We start from the raw sequence: 19717 nt of genomic DNA on the forward strand, positions 1-19717 counted from the left end.
CAGGCTGGGCCAGAGGGGCCCCGTACAGACTCCCACCATCTGAAGATCTGTGTGAGTCCTCCCTCTCCCAGAAACATTTTCCTGGTAGGGTTTGTATACTTCTGAGGACTGGGAGAATACAAAGCCAGATAATGTATGAGGAATAAACTCTGGAGTCGGTCTGCCATGGGCTCAAATCCCAGCTACTTACTAACTACTGTGGAGCCTTGAGCAAATTACTGAACCTCTGTGAGCTCCTGTTTTCTCATCTGTAAAACGAGGATCCTTACTGTACAGCTGGATCTCAAGGGGCTGTTGTGAAGATGAATGTGACAATGAATGGGAACGTGTGGTAGCTCAGATGTAGATGGTCCCCAGGCACTCTGACCCAGCTCTCTAGGGCATCTGTACTAAATAAGGCAAGCCACCCCTAAGGAAGATTCGAGGACACCTGGCTAAGCCCAGGGAGGCACATCAGCCATAGATAAGCACTGCAGTTCACACTGCGCACGACAGCACAGGATCCAATCCCTTCATACAAGTTGTGAGAAATGAAGGTCTAGCCAGGAGAAATTAGAGAGCAGGGCTGAAATCAGAACTCCAGACTAGACCCCCAGACTTTGCTCAGGCAGTTTGTTCTGACCCCACCCTAAAGATCTTGCCTGAAATCAAAAACCCACAGCAATTTCTAACAAGTCAGGAAGAGAAAACTGACACAAAGACTCAGGGTCAGGGTGATTTCTCACCTCCAGGACCCGCGTTCCCAACCCCTGCTCATGGTCCCAGGCTATTCCCCCACACCTTAATTCCACCTTCACCCTGAAGCATGGGACTGGGCAGGGGAGTCAGCCCAGGCCAGGAAGCACCTGCACTTAGTCTGTCTCTGAGGCCAAAAGACCCAGAACCAGGGGGAAACATCCGCCTGCCTAAGGCCACCCTTCTGCCCAATGGGCACAGACAATTAATTCAGCTTCTAGACAGTTTGAGAAATGAGGAGGAAAAACTATTAGCAATCAGAAAGCTTCCTCTTTAAGTAACCTAGTCTTACGGGAGAATAGCAAGTTAGTTTAAAAAAAAAAATCAGGCCCAAGTCACTATGCCATCATCTTCTCTTCTCCATCTCTTTCATGGACAACTGCAGAAGTCTCCTAAGGGGTCTCCCTGCTTCCATCTTGCTTCCTCCTACCCACCCACCTCCATTCATTCATTCTCCACAGAACTGAGTAATCCTATAGCAGAAATCAATCACGTCGCCTCTTCCACTGCTTTCAGAACAGGATCCAAACTCCCCAAACTGGCCTCCAAAGGGCTCCTGTTTCTGATTCCTTTCCCTCATTCATACAGGCCTTCTGTCTGTTCCTTGGAGAACTCTAAAATCATTGCCACTTAGTACATGCTGTTCTTCCAGGTCAGAATGCTCGTCACCAGGTTCCTTATCAATCTCACCTTGACTCTCCCTTAGAGGCATTCCCAATACCTTGATTGAAGCTGCCCCCAGCCATCACAAAGCCTCTAGCCTCGATCTTTTACCTTTACACTGAAACTTAATATCTGTCTTAGTCACTCTTACATCTACAGGGTGTTTGAGATTGAAATCAAAGATGCTAAACCCATTTCACAGACTGGGGAGGGGAGCAAAGGCTCACTGGGGCCTGATATAACCTGGTTTCCCTGGCAAGCCCATCTCTTAACTCTTCTAGCTTCCTACTGCAGCTGTAGAGCTTCAGACCCAATGCAGGTAGAGTATAATTTCTGTCCTAGGCCTTAAAGTCTTCCCCACCCCTCCTCTCACTCTTCTCCCATAAGAATGTTCCCAGCCTGTGAGCTGGGTGGCCTGCCCTTTCTCCTTTGTATGATGAAACATATAAAGTCTGAGCCCATAGGCCTCACGCTGGAAGGAAGCTTGGATCAGGGATGGCAAACTCAAGGGCTTACAAGGGCCAAGCTGCAGCACTCTTCCTCTAAAGGGGAGATAGGTTCTGCCATTAGACAGCAGCCATGAGAGGCCCAGAGTAGCTTAGGTCTTCTAATTTGTTTCCTGCATAACAGCTTTACTGACATAATTCACATACCATGCTATTCACCCATTTCAAATATACAAGTTAGTGGGGTATTTTTTGTATATTCAGAGACTGACTTTTTTTTTTAAAGAAAAGCTGGAACTTCCTTGGTTTCCAAAGAGTTTTCCTGATTTTTAAATATAGGTTATTATAAAGTGTTTTTAAATGCAGGTCACTCAAATCAATTCAGAATTAAGTCCCACCATGGCAGCAATTGTATCTTGTTTACCCCTGAATTCTGGGGCCTGACAGCTAACAGGTACAGTACTCAAAATTTTCTTAGTGAACCAATCTAGGAAAGTATTGTCAACTTGTAGCTGCACAGCCCTACAGCAAATCACCATCTAAACTGTTCAAATATTACCATATCAAGAAACTCAATACCTCCTGTGAATCCATTTAGGGACACTGTTCAAAGTTACTACTTGATGGTATGCAAAACCTACTAATCCTTCACCTCCCACCAACCATTTAAGCTTTCACCATGAGGCCATGCGAAGAAGCTCTATTTCAAATGCTGTATTTCTTTTTTTTTCAAAGGCTGTATTTCAAGACAATCAACATTTCCCACCCACCCCAAGCTTTGATTCCTTGGGCAAAACAATTTTAGTTCTTCAACCAATCCCATCCTCAAAGAAAGGTGCATATGAACCAACTCCTCTGTGTGCTCCCGACTTCCTGTCTCCTTCCCACATTCCCTAGAAGCAGCATCCTACCTCCCATAAACAACCTTGCATTCACCATGTCCAAATTACACCCCCATGCTGGGATCCTAAATTGGTATTTCTTCCTCATATTACCATTAATATATATATGGAACAGGAAAAGCACAGAGACCCCTGCTCCCCCAAACAAACCCAAAGCTGCAGAGCAACACCAAAGATGGAGTGGGAGAGTTTTACTACAAAGGACCTGAATTCATGTCTCACTCTAACATTCTATCACCAGGGCATTCTCAAACACCACATTTTGGGTTTCTCACTGTCAGGATTATGGTCCCCTGTGAGTCCTTAAATTCTTATCCACTATGGAGTTGCACAGAGCTGGCCTAGAGCACAGGCTCTAAGATTTGACAGGGGCTGCCCTTCTGTGTATGGTCAGGACCACACAGCAGGGATCAAGGGGCAGAGGACCCAAGACAAGAGAGAAAGGCTGGCTTTAGCACCTGACTTCTGTTCAGCAAATTGAAGAAGTCAAATTCAAGGCCTCAAAAGAGGACAATCAACACTTTTTTTTTTTTTTTTTTTTTTTTTTTTTTGAGACAGAGTCTCACTCTGTTGCCCAGGCTAGAGTGAGTGCCGTGGCGTCAGCCTAGCTCACAGCAACCTCAAACTCCTGAGCTCAAGCGATCCTACTGTCTCAGCCTCCCGAGTAGCTGGGACTACAGGCATACACCACCATGCCCGGCTAATTTTTTCTATATATATATATTTTTTAGCTGTCCATATAATTTCTTTCTATTTTTAGTAGAGATGGGGTCTCGCTCTTGCTCAGGCTGGTCTCGAACTCATGAGCTCAAACGATCCGCCCACCTCGGCCTCCCAGAGTGCTAGGATTACAGGCGTGAGCCACCGCGCCCGGCCCAATCAACACTCTTGCCATTAGTACGTATTACTATGTGCCAGGCTCCAGCCTAGCTCACCTTCAACTAGTAGGTGGACACTCTAGATATAGCCCCATTTATCAAAGCCCAGAAGTTACCAACCTGTTCAAGGGCACTCAGTTGGTAAGTGGCTGGGCCAATTTAAACTGTGACTGTCCAAAGTTCACGCTCAACCACCACCCCATTCTACTTCTTCCTCCAGAGGCAGAGTGAAAGCAGAACTACAGTGGAAGCAGGTTCAAGTCTCACCTTTGCTTTGAATTGACCATGATCCTGAACAACTCCTATTTCCTTTCTGGGTCTGAAGTACCTACCTAACCTGTAAATCAGGGGTTTAGATTCAATGACCTCCAGGGCCCTTCCAGTTCTAAATACTTCTCATCTCAGAAAGTAGGGAAGGGAAAACCATGCCCCTGAGGGCACAGAAATGGAGACAGAGCTGACAACTAGGAATTGGGCTGAGTAAGCCCAACATTCTCAGGAACTTGCTATAGCAGCCTGTCTGTGGGCAAATGCAAACCCACTGTTTTTAGCACACGTGTACAAACAGCTGAATTCGGCCAAAGAGAGGTGGCTTTGATGGCAAGGGAACCCTGTGCACATAGCTATCTAAAGTCTGTGGAGCCAAGCTACAGAGAGTGGCTGGTGGGGAGCAGCCTAGCATACAGGCCTAGGAAGTCCTCTGGCATGGTACCTACTCAGGAGAAGGGAGGTGATGGCCACCAGGATGGAACACCCCCCCCTCCACCCCACTTCGTGGGCCGCCTCTTTTTCCTACCCAGCCAGCTGCAGCAGAAGCAAGCAGGCAAGCATGAGTTCGGCCTAGACCAGTCCATCAGCAATTTTGCTTCTTCCAGCAGTTGAGATGTATTTTGGATAATGTGGTGTTCTGAAGAGTCAGAGATCCTCCATAAACCCCACTCTCTATCCCTGAAGGATGACAGCTAATAACTGCCCAAGAACTACTTTTCAGGAATGATTCTGAAATTTGCTCCATTTTGTAATCTGGGAATCTTGCTCCAAATGATCAGACAGGAAACTCAAAACCATCTATTCTTTTTGGAGACAAGGTCTTGCTCTGTCACCCAGGTTGGAGTGCAGCAGTGCAATAACAGCTCACTGTAGCCTTGAACTCCTGGACTAGAGGGATCCTCCTTACCTCAGCCTTCCAAGTAGCGGGGACTACAGGCCAAGCTCAGATAATTTATTTTAATTTTTCTTTTCAGAGACAGGGTCTAGCTATGTTGCCCAGGCTGGTCTCAAACTCCTGGCTTCAGGAGATCCTCCTGCCTCAGAATCCCAATTGGCTGAGATTACAGGCTTGGGCCATTAAGCCCCACCAAGCCATCTATTCTCAATCTACTAAGAGGTTCTGCCATGTGCCAGTCATCTTCCAAAAGCAAAGATCTCACTGACTATGCCACTCCCTCACTTAAAATCTTCAATGACTCTCTACTGCCTTTCAGCTAAAATCAGAATTTAGCACTCATTACAAGGCAGGACTGCTTACCTTACATTCCAGTCATCTACGCTACAGCCACAGGGAACTCAGTTTCCTGAATCCCAAGGATTTCCCTCAACCAATAATGAGTTTTCTTTCTGGGCCTTTTTTCACGTAACTCCTACTCATCCTTCCCATTTCGGTGTAGCCACCACTTTAGGAAAACTTCTCTGACCTAGACTGAATTAGTTGCCGCTGCTACACACCCAAAGAATACCATACTTTCCTTACACAGCATCTCCCATACTTAATTTTTGCCAACAGACTTCTATTATTCACTGCAGTGATCCCCTATGCCTGACACATGTTAAGCACTCAAAATGTGCTGAATGAATGCTGATTAAAGTATGAGATGTATCCATTCATTCATTAACTAAACGGTCACCAAGCTGCCTACTACTATGTGCCAGACATTGCTATACCTGCTGGGTACACAGCAGTACTCAAATATCAAAGTCCCAATCCGGTGATGAGAAGAGCTAAGAAGAAAAATGAAGCAGGGTAAGAGGGATGGGGATAAGCAATCCAAGGTCAGGTGTGCTTGTCTATATAGGGTGGCCTGGGAAGGCCTCTCCACCACAGTGATCTGGGGGAAAAGCATTACAGAACAAAAGAGTCCATACATGATACAAGAAAAGTGAGAACTGATGTTGCTGGGAGTAAGGAAAGGGGCAAGTGGTGAAAGATGAGGTCAGAGGTCAGGGTGGAGGCGTGGGGAGGACCAGATCAAGTACAGTCTTACTGGTATGAGAAACCACCAGAAGGCTTTAAACAGGAGTGACAGACTAGTTAAGAGGCCGCTGCAACAATCTAGGTAAAAATGATGATATGTGGTCCAGGTCAGCAACAGAGGGGGTGGTGGAAGTGTTTAGATTTGGGCCGGCGTGGTGGCTCGCGCCCATAATCCTAGCAGTCTGGGAGGCCGCGGCGACAGGATCTCTTGAGCTCAGGAGTTTGAGACCAGCCTGAGCCCTGAGCAAGAGCAGAGCAAGACTCTGTGTCTACTAAAAATAGAAAAATTAGCTGAGTGTGGTGGCATGCGCCTGTAGTCCCAGCTACTCCGGAGGCTGAGGCAAGAGGATCTCGAGCCCAAGAGTTTGAGGCTGCAGTGAGCTAGGCTGATGCCACTAGAAGTGCCCTGTACACAAGGTCCGTCATCTGAGTTTACTAACAGTACCTCAAACTGAAATGTAGAAGTCCCTCACCATATATGACAGATTATCTGGTGAGCTTTACCAAAGTCATCAGTGAAGACCCATACTCCTCACCTATTCTCCACATCCAGGGCTTTGTCCCGTCCCACGGTTCAGCCAAAGCGAGAAAGGTGCCACATCAGGACTGTCCCATACGATTCTGGGAAATCCTTCTAGGGGACACCCCGAGCTATCTGCCACGGGAAACTGGCCAGTTTGGCCCTGGTAACCATCACAAATAGCCCTTCTTGAAAATTCAGCTAACTCCTGATTACCCAACCTGTTCAGGAAATGGCATGGCTAACCCCTCAGAATGGGCAATTACCTCCTCAAATGCCATATACCTGGCTTTGGAATGCATCTTCTGGAATATAAACCACTTACATTTGTGTGAGACATTTTAATTCATGAACAACCCCATACCCAGTATCAATTTAGTCCTCAAAACAACCTGAGCACCGGAATTAGCCCCATTCTGTGAATAAGGAAAGCAGAGGTTAGGCAAATTTAAATCCCATCACCTTGCCCCTTTACACTGATGTGCTATTTCCCATGTTTTCATTTGCCAGGTATCAAAACTTCTTTCATTCCGTGAACACCAGTCAAGGTAAGGTCGCCCTCTCTCCTAGCCACTCCTTAGATCACTCTGGGCCAGCCAGGGAGGTTTGTAAGCTTGGACCAAGGCACTTGTGAACCTTCCCAGAGGCCCCCACACCCTAATTACTCCCTTTGAGCTCCTCTTGGATTTTGCAAACAGAGACACTCCCATCTGCCAAGCTCTCCATTTTAAAGAGGTTTTTGTGGTTTCAGGCCTGCTCCTCCTCCTCTCCCTGCCCACCTCCCAGGAAAAAAAATGGGTGCTGAGTAACAGCTATAAATTGCTTACTCTAGCTTAGGTTCCACTGCAGACAGCGAGTGGCTCAGCAGAGAAACTATGCCACTCCAGGAAGTTCAGAGTTCAAGAAGGCTTGTGACTACCCCCACACTCCCCTCCAAAGATCCAGAAACCACCACCAAAACACTTTCCCTTACCTGGCAGGCACTCACTTCCTGATTAGTGTGAAATCAAACTCCCTGCACCCAGAAGGAAAGGGACCAGCTGAAGGCTCCTGGAAAAGGCTGCCTCGCCTCTCCCCTTTAGAAGGTGTCCTAATTGTGTGCCTTCTTTAGAAGAGAAGAAAGTGATTTGAACTATAGAAAAAAGAGCCTTAAGCTTTATTTATTGAGGCTAACCTAATTCATAGCTGGAGGTGCACCATATAACCAGTTACAGAGTTAAAAACAATCATAATGCCATTATTGTCTCTGACAAAATAATTCTCTAGAAAAATCTAAAACTGTTAAATTTCCTCAGTTGTCAACAAAAGGTCTCCTATAGGCAGTTTGTTCAAATCAAGATCCACAATGCATTTGACTGATGTCTCAACTCTTTTCATCTGTAACAGTTCCTCCGCCTTAAAAATGCTATTTATTTATTGAAAAAATAATTTGGGCCAGGCACAGTGGCTCACACCTGTAATCCCAGCACTTTGGGAGGCTGAGGGAGGAGGACTGCTTCAGGCCAGGAGTTCAAGAACAGCCTCAGCAAGAGTGAGACCCCGTCTCTACAAAAAATAGAAAAAATAACCAGGCATAATGGCATGCACCTGTAGTCCCAGCTACTTAGGAGACTAAGGCAGGACAATCCCTAGAGCCCAGGAGTTTGAGGTTGCAGTAAGCTATGATGACACCATTGCACTCTGGCCAAAGCAATGGAGCAAGACCCTATAGAGAGGGGAAGGGAGGGGAGGGGAGAAGAACTGGTTTTAGAGAATTACTCACATTTAGAAACTGGAAAGTGCTACCTCACGGTCAATTAGTTTGTTCCTCTAACCCCATTTTCCCTATCAAATGATAGATAGGTCTCTGCTTCTCTTAGATTTGGGTTCAATTTTTTATTTGGTGGGGGATATTTTCATAGACAGTGCTGTGTACTTGCTGTTATTACACTGTAAGGCACATGATGTCTGGTTGTTCCATTATGCACCCCTAAGCCACTGACTTAGGTTCCTGAAGCCAGAAGAGTCTCTCCTGCCCTCACAGAGCTTTGAGTCAAAACTAGAGTTCTTAATCACAACGCCAAATATAAAAATACACACATATGGCCGGGCGCGGTGGCTCACGCCTGTAATCCTAGCACTCTGGGAGGCCGAGGTGGGCGGATCGTTTGAGCTCAGGAGTTCGAGACCAGCCTGAGCAAGAGCGAGACCCCATCTCTACTAAAAATAGAAAGAAATTATATGGACAGCTAAAAATATATATAGAAAAAATTAGCCGGGCATGGTGGTGCATGCCTGTAGTCCCAGCTACTCGGGAGGCTGAGACAGGAGGATCCCTTGAGCTCAGGAGTTTGAGGTTGCTGTGAGCTAGGCTGACGCCACGGCACTCACTCTAGCCCGGGCAACAGAGTGAGACTCTGTCTCAAAAAAAAAAAAATGTATTAAAAAAAAAAAAATGTTAAAATACACACATATAAAGCTCTACTTCAGTTTCTTTCTTTTGTGGGGAAGGGGTTTATTGGTGAAAAAAATGTTTTCGATGCTAACAAAACTTTGAAGACATTTAAATCTAATGTAATTCCCTCAATTCTACAGATGAAGAAACAGAGGCACAGAGAAAGTATGGCATGTGCTGGTGTCCATACTCCTGGTCATGAGCAGGATCAGAAATGGAGTTAACACTCCTAATAAATGTGATCATTTACAATAAAAATTTAAAAATAATAATTATTAAATAGGCAGCACTCATTAGGTGCTTACTCTGTGCCCGGCACTATGCTAAAAGCTTTATATGAACATTATCTTCTTAATAATTTCTCACAACCCTTTGAAATAGCTACCATCAGATTCTCACTTAGGATGAGATAATGGTGGTTCAGAAAAGCTGAGTAATTCACCGAAGATTGGAGCTAGAGCTCCAAAGTGCAGACTGTATGATTCCGGGGCCAGAGTTCTTCCATCTCCTGTCCACTTTCTGTGGGAGGAAAGGAAGGGGCCAGGGTCTGAAGTTGCTCTGACACTGTGAGTCATGGTGATGCCCAAGATCCACACAGGCACTCGGCTAGTACAACCAAGGCAATCTAGAGAAGGCCCCAAACTCAGGAAGAAAAAAACAGGAGAGTGAAGGTTTATCTGGGACCAGCTCAGTGTGGCAGAGGATCCCTGGGGTACCACAGGTTATTGCTACCTTATAACTCTCTTTTATCTTATGTCATCAGTTTCTTGCTTTTCAGAGAGAGAGAAAAAAAATGATGCTCAGAATATAAACGCTTAAGTCAGACCCTGTCCCCAACTTTAGCAATAGTCAGTCTTCTTATAACAAAGTTAGAGGTATATATACAAAAAAACCCATTGAGGTGGATGGAGGATTGTAGGGATGATATACAGATGATATACCAATATACAGATTGCTATGGGTTTACATCCCCATAAATCTACCTACATCAAAAATGTATTTAATACACCTGATGTACCAATATAACAGCCTAGCTTACCCTACCTTTTTTTTTTTTTTTTTTTGAGCCAAAGTCTCACTCTGTTGCCTGGGCCAGAGTGCTGTGGCATCAGGCTAGCTCACAGCAACCTCAAACTCCTGGGCTCAAGCAATCCTCCAGCCTCAGCCTCCCGAGTTGCTGGGACTACAGGCGCACACCACCACGTCTGGCTAATTTTTTCTATTTTTAGTAGAGACAGGGTCTCCCTCTTGCTCAGGCTGGTCTTGAACTCCTGAGCTCAAGCAATCCTCCTGCCTCGGCCCCCTAGAGTGCTAGGATTACAGGTGTGAGCCACTGTGCCCAGCCAGCATACCCTACTTTAAACATATCCACAACACTTATATTAGCCTACAGTTGGGCAAAATCATCTAACACAAAGCTTATTTTATAATAAAGTGTTGAATATCTTGTGTAATTTATTGAATATTGCACTGAAAGTGAAAAACACAATGGCTGTATAGGAACTTGAAATAGTTTCTAATAAATGAATATCGCTATCGCATCATCATAAAGTCAAAAGATTGCAGGTTGAAACATCGTAAGTTGGGGACTGTCTGTATTCTCAAGCCACAGCAAACTTTTGGTTCGGTTAGGCTGGCTTTTCCACATAACCCCAAGAGCACATGTATACTCTCCCAAATAGAATCTTTACAAAAGGCAAATTTAAAAATTAAAACGTATTAAGAAAAATTCATCACACCGCTTTCAAAGCAAAAATAGCCAATTCTTAGAGTCACCAACCTTTAAGATTATCCATACCATACCTTTTATGTCTGTACATAAGCAAAAGTCAATTTTTAAAGAGATAGATCCCATATATTTCATGGAGTACTGACACAACACAAGAAAAGGAAAGTCTCTTCTTTAAGCAGCAGAGACAGAAAAAAATGAATGAATGAATGAATGAAATAAAAGGTCTCCAAATCTGTCATATTACAGGTGGAGAAAAACAGAGACCCAGAGAAAGTTCCACAAAGTCCCAGTCTCTCAGACATCCTAAGAGCTACCACATGCCAGGCACTGGGCTAAACTCTTAACAAGTATCCTCACAGTGAATTCTCACAATAGCCCGATGAGGCAGGTGAATCATATATCAGTATCTATTACACAAATGAAGAAGGTGAGGCACAGAATGGTTAAATAACTTGTTCAAGGAGGCACAGCTGACAAGTGGTAGAGCTGGCATTTGAATCCATAGTTTGACCCCAGAACTTTTGCTATGTATCACCTCGTCTTTTAACTTAGACATCCTGGACCTTATCCTTAGGAGGGGCGTGGCTGGGATAAGGAAAAAATTTTAAACATTTTATAATAACCTAGAGGGTAAGTGGGATCCAAAAACCAAATCCCAAGACTTAAAACTACAAATGTAAGACTTGGAAGCTTAAACCAGAATAGAGAACCCCACAAGAAAGGAGAGATATCACAAAAACATATTTTATTACTAGTTACTGCATGTGTCCCTTAAAGAACTAAAACACCAGCATCTGAGCCAAAAGGAGGGCTAAAAATAGGCATTTGCAGCAAGCTTTGGAAAGCTTTTAGCTTACTTATGAGGCACTCATTTCTGTAGACTCCCAAAAACATATGCATCACAGAACACAAAAATTCCCAAGACCACACAGCCACTCCACTGGTGTCACATTTAAATTTGTCCAAGCTGCAAATAAAACCAGGGCTGGAAAAGGGCCTTAGAGATCCAAAAAGGGCCACCACCTAACCTTACCAGACAACCGAATCACACAGAATTCTCTCTCAAAAAGCACCCAAGCCCTAACAGGCTTAAACAGAGAAGCTACTGGATTAACTCAGTCTGTCAAAGACTATTCCAAAGTTTCTAAGCCAAGGGGCAGACACTCTCTTCCCTTAAGATTCCAGAAAAACAAGGAGAGTGCAAACCTACCTCGCTCAGAATTTTGCTTTGGGCACTTAAATCAAGTCGGCTTCTCCACTCACAGGGAAAGGCAAGGTGCCAGCCAAGCTGTCTTCTTCCCACGATCAATAACCCCAGTGACGCACACTATCAAGGGCCCCTGGACTTAACACAAAATGCCAGCTCAGGCACCCAATACCACCTGATGTCATGGCTGATTTAAAACCCACAAGGCAGGATCACTATTAGCTAACCAGCAGCAGCCAAGGTGAGTAGCCCCATTTAAACTTCTGAGGAGTGCTCTCTCCTGGGGATGATTATACCCTTTTGAGTTTAAAGAAGGGGGAAGGACCAAAGAGTGTCTTAAAGTTGTTTTCCCTCACTCTGTGGGTGGATAGGAGGGAATTAAAAGAAAATGGAAGTTTCAGCACTGCCCTTTGCATAAGAGGGTTCTGGAAGGGGAAGGAGGGAAGAGGAGGAGGACAGGAGGAAGAGAACATGGTCTAAGATACTGTTAGTAAACCCCAACTGTCCCCTCCTCCAAATGAAGCACCCTAAACAGAAATAAAAATTGCTTCATGCTGTTTTCCGGATTAGCTATTCTGGTTCCCTAGGACTAGGAGTGATTCCACTTCATTGAGTGTGAAGGCATTAAGCTCCCCCTTCAACTTTCCCCATTTTGATAGTTTAAACCAGTCAGCCTCAACCAGCGACTGCAAAAGGGGAGGAGTTTGGAAAAAGCACTGGGGCAACGGCCAGAGGCCATCGTTCTAACTATAAGCCAGTTTTAATATTGACCCGCTTCCAAAGGACCCAAAACCAAAGAATCCAGACCCACTGTGCTATGCACAAGCAAAGAGAGGAGAGAGGGCACGCCCCCCACCCAAGCCCACAATCTATTCTCGGCAAAAGGAGGCCAAGAGCAGACTCCATATTCTGCACCGCCCCTCTCCCCACGCTGACTCGGCTCCGCTGGGATTTCCTGCACCCTCACCTCCCCCACAAGGGGCCCGGTCCAAAAGGACCAAAAAACGGAGAGGGGAGAGGGAGACTCTGGGAGCGCCGGCCGGCGGTCACATGCCGCTCCCTGCGCGGGGAGGCACCACGTTGTCCCGGCTGCGGAGGAATGCCGGGAAGGGGGACGCGCACTCACACTCACGCACAGTTCGGCCACGCCGCGGGCCCGCACCCGCTTTCCACCCCGAGCGCGGCGACCCGCACCGAACGCTGAGGCCAAGCGGCCGCGAGCAGCCCGCTGACCGCCGGCGCGGCGCATGGCGCCCAACTGTCACCCGCCTGCCCAGCCCGGCCACTCCCTCCCCCACCGCCACACGCCCCTCGTGTTGCCGCATGCCCCTCACCGCCTCACATTTTCCGCCAACCCCCTAACTGGTTCCTCAGCCCATTCGCCATCGGGCTCCTTCTTAACGCGGAAGGTGCTCGGGATCGTGGAGGGAAACCACCGAATTCAATGACACGCTGGGTTTCCTCTTCTCCCCGTTGTCCCCCGTAACTGACCCCTCAACCCGTCTCCAAATGGCGATTCTACCGCCTATTATCATCTACTCGGGAACAAAACTTGTTAACTTTCAAGCCCCGAATCCGTGCGGTCGGCACGAACTCCTCGCCGGACGCTGTGCTTGTTGCCCATGACATATGCTCATTAAACATTTACAACACGGGGACGCTCGCGACGCTACCAAAACGGGGAGCGCAGGCGGGATGGGAAGAGGGGGCTTCCTGAATGAGGCTCAAACCAGAAACCGTCTCTTACACCAACATAAAGTGGAGGACAGAAGATCCTTTTCACCCAAACCAGCGCCCACCCACTCCGGGCGAGGTAGGCCCGGACCACGCCGTTGCCCACTAACCGCTGCGGCCCAGGCGGTGGCCGTGGCCTCCCGGAGGCCGGGGCCTCGGGCAGGAGCCGGTTCCCTAGTGTGTGGTGGGGGTAGGGCACGGCAACCCAAATTAACCAGGAGGCAATAAAAAAAATTCCCGAGTCACCACGGACCCCCGGGCCCTGGAGGCCGCTGGGGGAGGGGACTCCCATGTCCCCGGAAGAGGCCCCCGGACCCAGGAGAGCAAGGAGAAAAACACACCTGGAGGAGACTGTCCGTTCACGGTGGTCAGGACCGGCGGCAGCGCGTTCTTAGTCCACGGGTTCACCTTGGGCGGGGGGGCTTCTACGAAGTCTCGGCGCCCGGCGCCCGCCGCTCCGGTAGCTCCTCCGCCGGCGCACGGCTCGCCGCCGCCTTCCTCCCCGTCGCTGACGGTCGGGCCCTCGGCGCCTGGCGGCTGCGGCAGCCACGGGCTTTCGCGCTCCTGCTGCCCGGTGCCCTCCTTGTGTGGCTTGGCGCAGGGCGGCCGGAGTCTCCGGGCGCCGCCGTCCGGCTCCCCCCCGCCGACGTCGTTCGCCCCGGGCTCGCCCTTGGCCTCGGGTGCCGGCGGCGGCTTCTTCCTCACCAGCCCCCCGTGCTCTTCGGCCTGCAAGAGCGAGGCGCCCCCCGGCAGCAGCGGCTCCACCTGAGTGGCCATCTGCGCGCCCGCGCCCCCCCCCCCCCGAGAAGCCGGGCGCGCCCGAGGCTGCCTCCCCCGCCTCGAACTTGGCTCACAGAGCGCCCGCGACGCCTTCCTCAGGGGCGCCGGGCCCCAGTCCCTGCGGAGAAGGATCGGGGTTCCCGCTAGGCGCGGCCCCCCTCCCGGTCAGATGCAGCCGCCGTAGATGCGAGGCCCGCTGGCGGGGCGGGGGGGGGGAGGAAGGCCCCCCACTCTGCGGTCCAGGCCTCCTCGGCGTGCGTCCCCCCCCGCCCGTTCCTCACGAGGCGCCCCCACCCCGAGCGCGGCAGGCTTCTCGTCCGGTCCCTCCCTCCCCCCCGCCCCCGGGGCGGCCCGGGCTTCCCGGCTCGGGGGCTGCAGCAATATGGACGCACGGGGATAGGCGCGGCGAGCCAAGCCGACCACGCGATCCGCGGCAGGCGGCGGGCGGGCGCGCGCCTCGCGACGCGGCGGGCGACGGGAGGGGACTGCGCAGCGGGGGCGCGCCCGCCGGGCCGGCCCTTGGCGACGGGCAGGCAGGAGGCGGCGGGAGCGCGCGCGCACGTCCTTGCGGCCCCGCCCCTCGCCCCGCCCCTCGCCTCCGATTCCTCTGAGCACCTCCGGGACTAGGGGTGGGGGTGCTCAGACCGGACGGGGGCGAGCACGTGCCTGATGCAATTCGGAATGGGGGGGTGATCAGGGGGGCAGGAGAGCTGGGGGGGGTGAAGAGGGGGAGGTGTCTTAAAGGGCCAGCGCGTGAGAGCTGCCTCAGGTGGAGCACATGGGGACGGGCCACGCGGCCGGCCGGGCCTGCTCGCGCTCTTTAGGTTGGGTGCCAGATTCAGGGGAAGGAGCCCTTAATGTCACCCCTGACTTCCAAGATACTGAAGCGGGGGGAGGGGGGGTCCTCATCCGCCCAGAGGACGCGCCGACGCCGCCGCCGGCTCCCCTGTGCCCGGCGGGCCTGGACCCTCCAGGCCCCGCCCGGGTGACCTTTGGCGAGCCGCCCTCACCTCCACGGGTTGTGCTCCGCTCCTCCCCGCGGGCCGGGCCTCGACACTGCCGGGAGATGGGTGCGACTGGGGCCTGGAAGGCTAGCCCTTAGCCCTAGGGGCAGCGGGTGCCTAGAAAGGGGGAACAGAATTACCAATGATCCTCACTCGCGCCAAGCCTTCCCCCACCCCCCAAACCTAGTATTTATGGGCAGGAAATGTCTTTTCTTTCAAGTGAATTTCGTTTTTTCTAAAGAAATGGTTTGGGCGGAGCTGAACCAACGCTCCATTGGGACTTGTGAAATCTGAGATTGTATCCTGGCCCTTGCCAACTCTGCAGCAGTCACTGCCACTTCCTTGGGCCTCAGTTTCCCAAGTGTATAATGAAGGAGCGGTGTTTTCCAGCGGTTTCAAACTCAGTGTACATTCATTCAATAAATATTTACTGACCTCGTACGGTGGGGGGGCCTGCAGGGTTCTAGGAAACGGGTTTGGCAATAAATCAGGCTAACAAAGTCCCCATGGAATTTGCCTTCTAAGGTGAGGAAAGAGACAATAAACAAGTGATAAACAAATTCTTGTCTAGTATCTAAGACAATAGTTACTGCTGTAGTAAGTTAGACTAGATGGGCTACTTTAGTTTGGGTGATAAGGGAAGACTTCGTTGAACGCCAACTCCAAACTCATAGAAATCAGTCCTGGTCTGGGATTGGACCTAGAAATCTACGCATCTAGCGAGATCCCTTGTGCTTAAGGCACCAGGTGGTCCCACTTCACTTGAAGAAGTCCTAGCCTGTGCCTGGCTGTGATCCTGACTGCTCAAGACATAACATCTTGGAATGTTGGCCATCTCCAAAACAAGAATTAGAGCACATGACCTGCTGGATCAAGGAGAGGACTTAATGAAAAGACTCTTGGAACTGCCCCAGCCAGTAAGTCTGGACTGTAGGATTGTGGTAACCAGGAGTACTGGGTAGAAGTATTGGTGGGGACAGCCAGGCAATTTGATGTCTACTTCCAACTCTAGGCCATCCACAGTATCTCACGAATGTAATACCAGCACTTTGGGAGGCCAAGGCAGGAGGATCACTTGAGCCCAGGATTTCAAAGCGAGCCTGAGCAACGTAGCAAGACCTCATCTCTACAAAAAATAAAAAAAATTAGCTGGGAGTTGTGGCACACACCCATAGTCCCAGCTACTCAGGAGGCTGAGGCAGGAGGATCCCTTCACTTGATCCCAGGAGTTGGAGGCTGCAGTGAGCTATGATTGCACCACTGCACTCCAGTCTGGGTGACAGATTGAGACCCTGACTATAAAAGAAAAAGGAGTCTCCTCCTTAACTGGGGGGAATACATTCCAAGACTCCCAGTGGATGCCTGAAACCCTAGATAGTACCAAACCCTATATATGTGATTTTTTTTCTATATATGCATGCCTATGATAAAGTTTAATTTGTAAATTAGACACAGTAAGATTAATAATAATAAAACAGTTATAACAATATACTGTAATAAAAGTTACATAAATGTTCTCTCTCTCAAAATACCTAATTGTATGTAATATTTTCATACTGCAGTTGACAACATGTAATTGAAACCTCTGAAGGGAAATCACAGGTAACGGGGACCTACCATACTAGAAATAACTAAATAAATAGTTAAGTTTAGCTACTTTCATGGAGTACCTATTATATGCTAATACTTGACATTCATTATCTCATTTAATCTTCACAATAACCCAATGGGATAAGTATTAATTTTTTCCCCAAATGTCTATTGAGCCCCTACTATGTGCCAGGCACTAGACTAGGCCCTAGAGCTGTCATTGTCTTCAATTACAAAAGAAGGCAATTGAAGTTGAGAAAAGAAAGTAAGGTTGGCCGGGGCGCGGTGGCTTACGCCTGTAATCCTAGCACTCTGGGAGGCCGAGGTGGGCGGATCGTTTGACCTCAGGAGTTTGAGACCAGCCTGAGCAAGAGCGAGACCCCATCTCTACTAAAAAAATAGAAAGAAATTATATGGACAGCTAAAAATATATATATAGAAAAAATTAGCCAGGCATGGTGGTGCATGCCTGTAGTCCCAGCTACTCGGGAGGCTGAGGCAGGAGGATCCCTTGAGCTCAGGAGTTTGAGGTTGCTGTGAGCTAGGCTGACGCCATGGCACTCACTCTAGCCTGGGCAACAGAGTGAGACTCTGTCTCAAAAAAAAGAAAGAAAGAAAGTAAGGTTGGCTGGGTACCGTGGCTGAAGCCTATAATTCTAGCACTCTGGGAAGGCTAGGCAGGAGGATGGCTTGAGATGAGGAATTCCAGACCAGCCCGAGCAAGAGGGAGACTTTGTTTCTACAAAAAATAGAAAAATTAGCTGGATGTGGTGGCATATGCCCATAGTCCCTGCTACTTGGGAGGCTGAGGCAGGAGGATCGCTCGAGCCCAGGACTTTGAGGTTGCAGTCAGCTATAATGATGCCACTGCACTGTAGCCTGGGGACAGGGCAAGACCCTGTCTCGAAAAAAAAAGAAAAAGATAAAAGAATAAGGTTTAGGCCCAACTTTGTCCATTTCCTAACTGTGTGACTTTGGGCAAGTCATTTCACTTCTGTGAACTTCAGTGTCTCCGTCTATAAAATAGTGAAAAAGGAAATGCTTACTTGATAAAATTCATTACGCCTTTGAGAAGTTTGAATGAGCCAGTATTTGTGAAAGTGTTCTATTATTCCAGCTCTGTCACCTTTCAGCTCTGAAAATTCCTTTGCCTCTCTCTGCCTCAGTTACAATAACCCTCTACCCCTGAGGGTTATTATAAGGAGTAAGTGAGTTAATATGCCCACAGTGCTTAGAACAGCATATAATAAATATTGAGTAAATGTATATTATTATCATAAAAGAGGTAGTGGTCGTTGTTAGCAAAGAGTCAGGAAAGCATTCTTCAAATCCCACAAAGAAGGCAGAATAAGTGTTACCCCATTTTACAGATGAGGACCCTGAGGCTCAGAAAGATGAGATGTTTTATCTGAACTCATACTTCTGGTTGGTGGAAGCTTCAGGACTTCTAAAGTTTCCAAATCCAATGCCCTTTCCCCTTCAGATAATATTCTAGCTGTTGCAAGCTGTCAGTCCTCTGGCCAATTTCAGCCCCCAGGAGTGTTTTATTTGGCCCACACAGTATTTTTTTATTATTGAATTTAAACGTGATTAGATGGGCCCAGCACACACTAGTGAGCCTCAGGTCCACCCCTTCTGATGTTACTTCCAGCCAATCTCCTTCATTTAGATCCCTGCACAGACTGATCCCATGCCAGTTACTAAACACATGGTATAGATAAGTTCAAGGGACAAAAGAAGTACAGAGGACCCTAGGTGAGAAGCGGAAGGAAGAAGTAGTCAGGGAAGCCTTCCTGGAGGTGGCTGTACTTGAGTTAGGACTTGAAACTGGGGAATAGGATTTGTTCAGCTTAAAAAGGAGGAGATAGGGAAGATTGTTTCAGCATTTGGTGACCTTCAGGGATGTTTATGAACTTCTATGCCAAGGCTTCCCTGAGGCCTTTTCCTTGGTAGAAGAGAGGACAGAAATGAGCTGCCCTTTATCTCAGATGAAGCCATGTGACCCAGGAGGCCCAGAGTCAACACAAATTGTCAGTGCTTGTTGATTGAGTGATTGATCTGTGTCATTATCTCTGAGGACTCAGCACCATGCAAGGCACCTGGAGAAAGATAAAATTCCATTAGCCAAAGTATGAACCTCTTTCTTTAATGATAATAATGGTAATAATAATGATAACAGCTAACATTTATTAGATTGGTGCAAAAGTAATTGCGGTTTTGGACCATGAATTTTAAATCATTATAACTAGGCTCACACATACTTTTATGAATCAAAATAGGAACCATTACAATCAACACATTTTTGCCAACGAGAAATAAGTTTTATTCCTGTAGCATAAAGATCCGTGCTTTGGGATTCGAGGAACTCTTGGAAAACATTTTCTGCATCCTGCTGGTTGTGGAAGTGTTTTCCCTGAACAAAGTTGTCGAGATGCTTGAAGAAGTGGTAGCTGGTTGGCGAGAGGTCAGGTGAATATGGTGGATGAGGCAAAACTTCATAGCCAAATTTGTTTAACTTTTGAAGCGTTGGTAATGCAGGGTGCAGTTGGGCATTGGGGCATTGTCATGGAGAAGAATTGGGCCCTTTCTGTTGACCATTGCCAGCTGCAGGCCTTGCAGTTTTTGGTGCATCTCATCGATTTGCTGAGCATACGTCTCAGATGTAATGGTTTCGCCAGGATTCAGAAAGCTATAGTGGATCAGACCGGCAGCAGAACACCAAACGTGACCTTTTTTTGGTGCAAGTTTGGCTTTAGGAGGTGCTTTGGAGCTTCTTCTCAGTCCAGCCACTGAGCTGGTCATCGCTGGTTGTCATATAAAATCCACTTTTTGTCTCGCATC

The 19717-nt window shown here is 48.3% G+C and overlaps 1 protein-coding gene across 5 annotated transcripts in view; it reads right to left on the minus strand.

Annotated features, from left to right (window-relative positions):
* Positions 1-19717, minus strand: part of LARP1 (La ribonucleoprotein 1, translational regulator) — a 79605-nt gene that overhangs the window by 40471 nt on the left and 19417 nt on the right. For 2 of the 5 annotated variants that reach the window (XM_069483893.1, XM_069483892.1), the window contains exon 1: positions 13844-14675. The exons of 1 other annotated variant lie outside the window; for it this stretch is intronic. In XM_069483893.1, the coding sequence (XP_069339994.1) occupies positions 13844-14279 (436 nt within the window). In that variant the 5' untranslated portion in view covers positions 14280-14675. Of the gene's footprint in view, positions 1-12735; positions 12870-13843; positions 14676-15292; positions 15406-19717 lie in introns of those variants that run through there. 2 more of the 5 variants (XM_069483896.1, XM_069483895.1) reach the window with 2 other exon arrangements.

Source organism: Eulemur rufifrons, chromosome 10, assembly GCF_041146395.1.
Source record: "Eulemur rufifrons isolate Redbay chromosome 10, OSU_ERuf_1, whole genome shotgun sequence".
NCBI classification, from domain to species: Eukaryota; Metazoa; Chordata; class Mammalia; order Primates; family Lemuridae; genus Eulemur; species Eulemur rufifrons.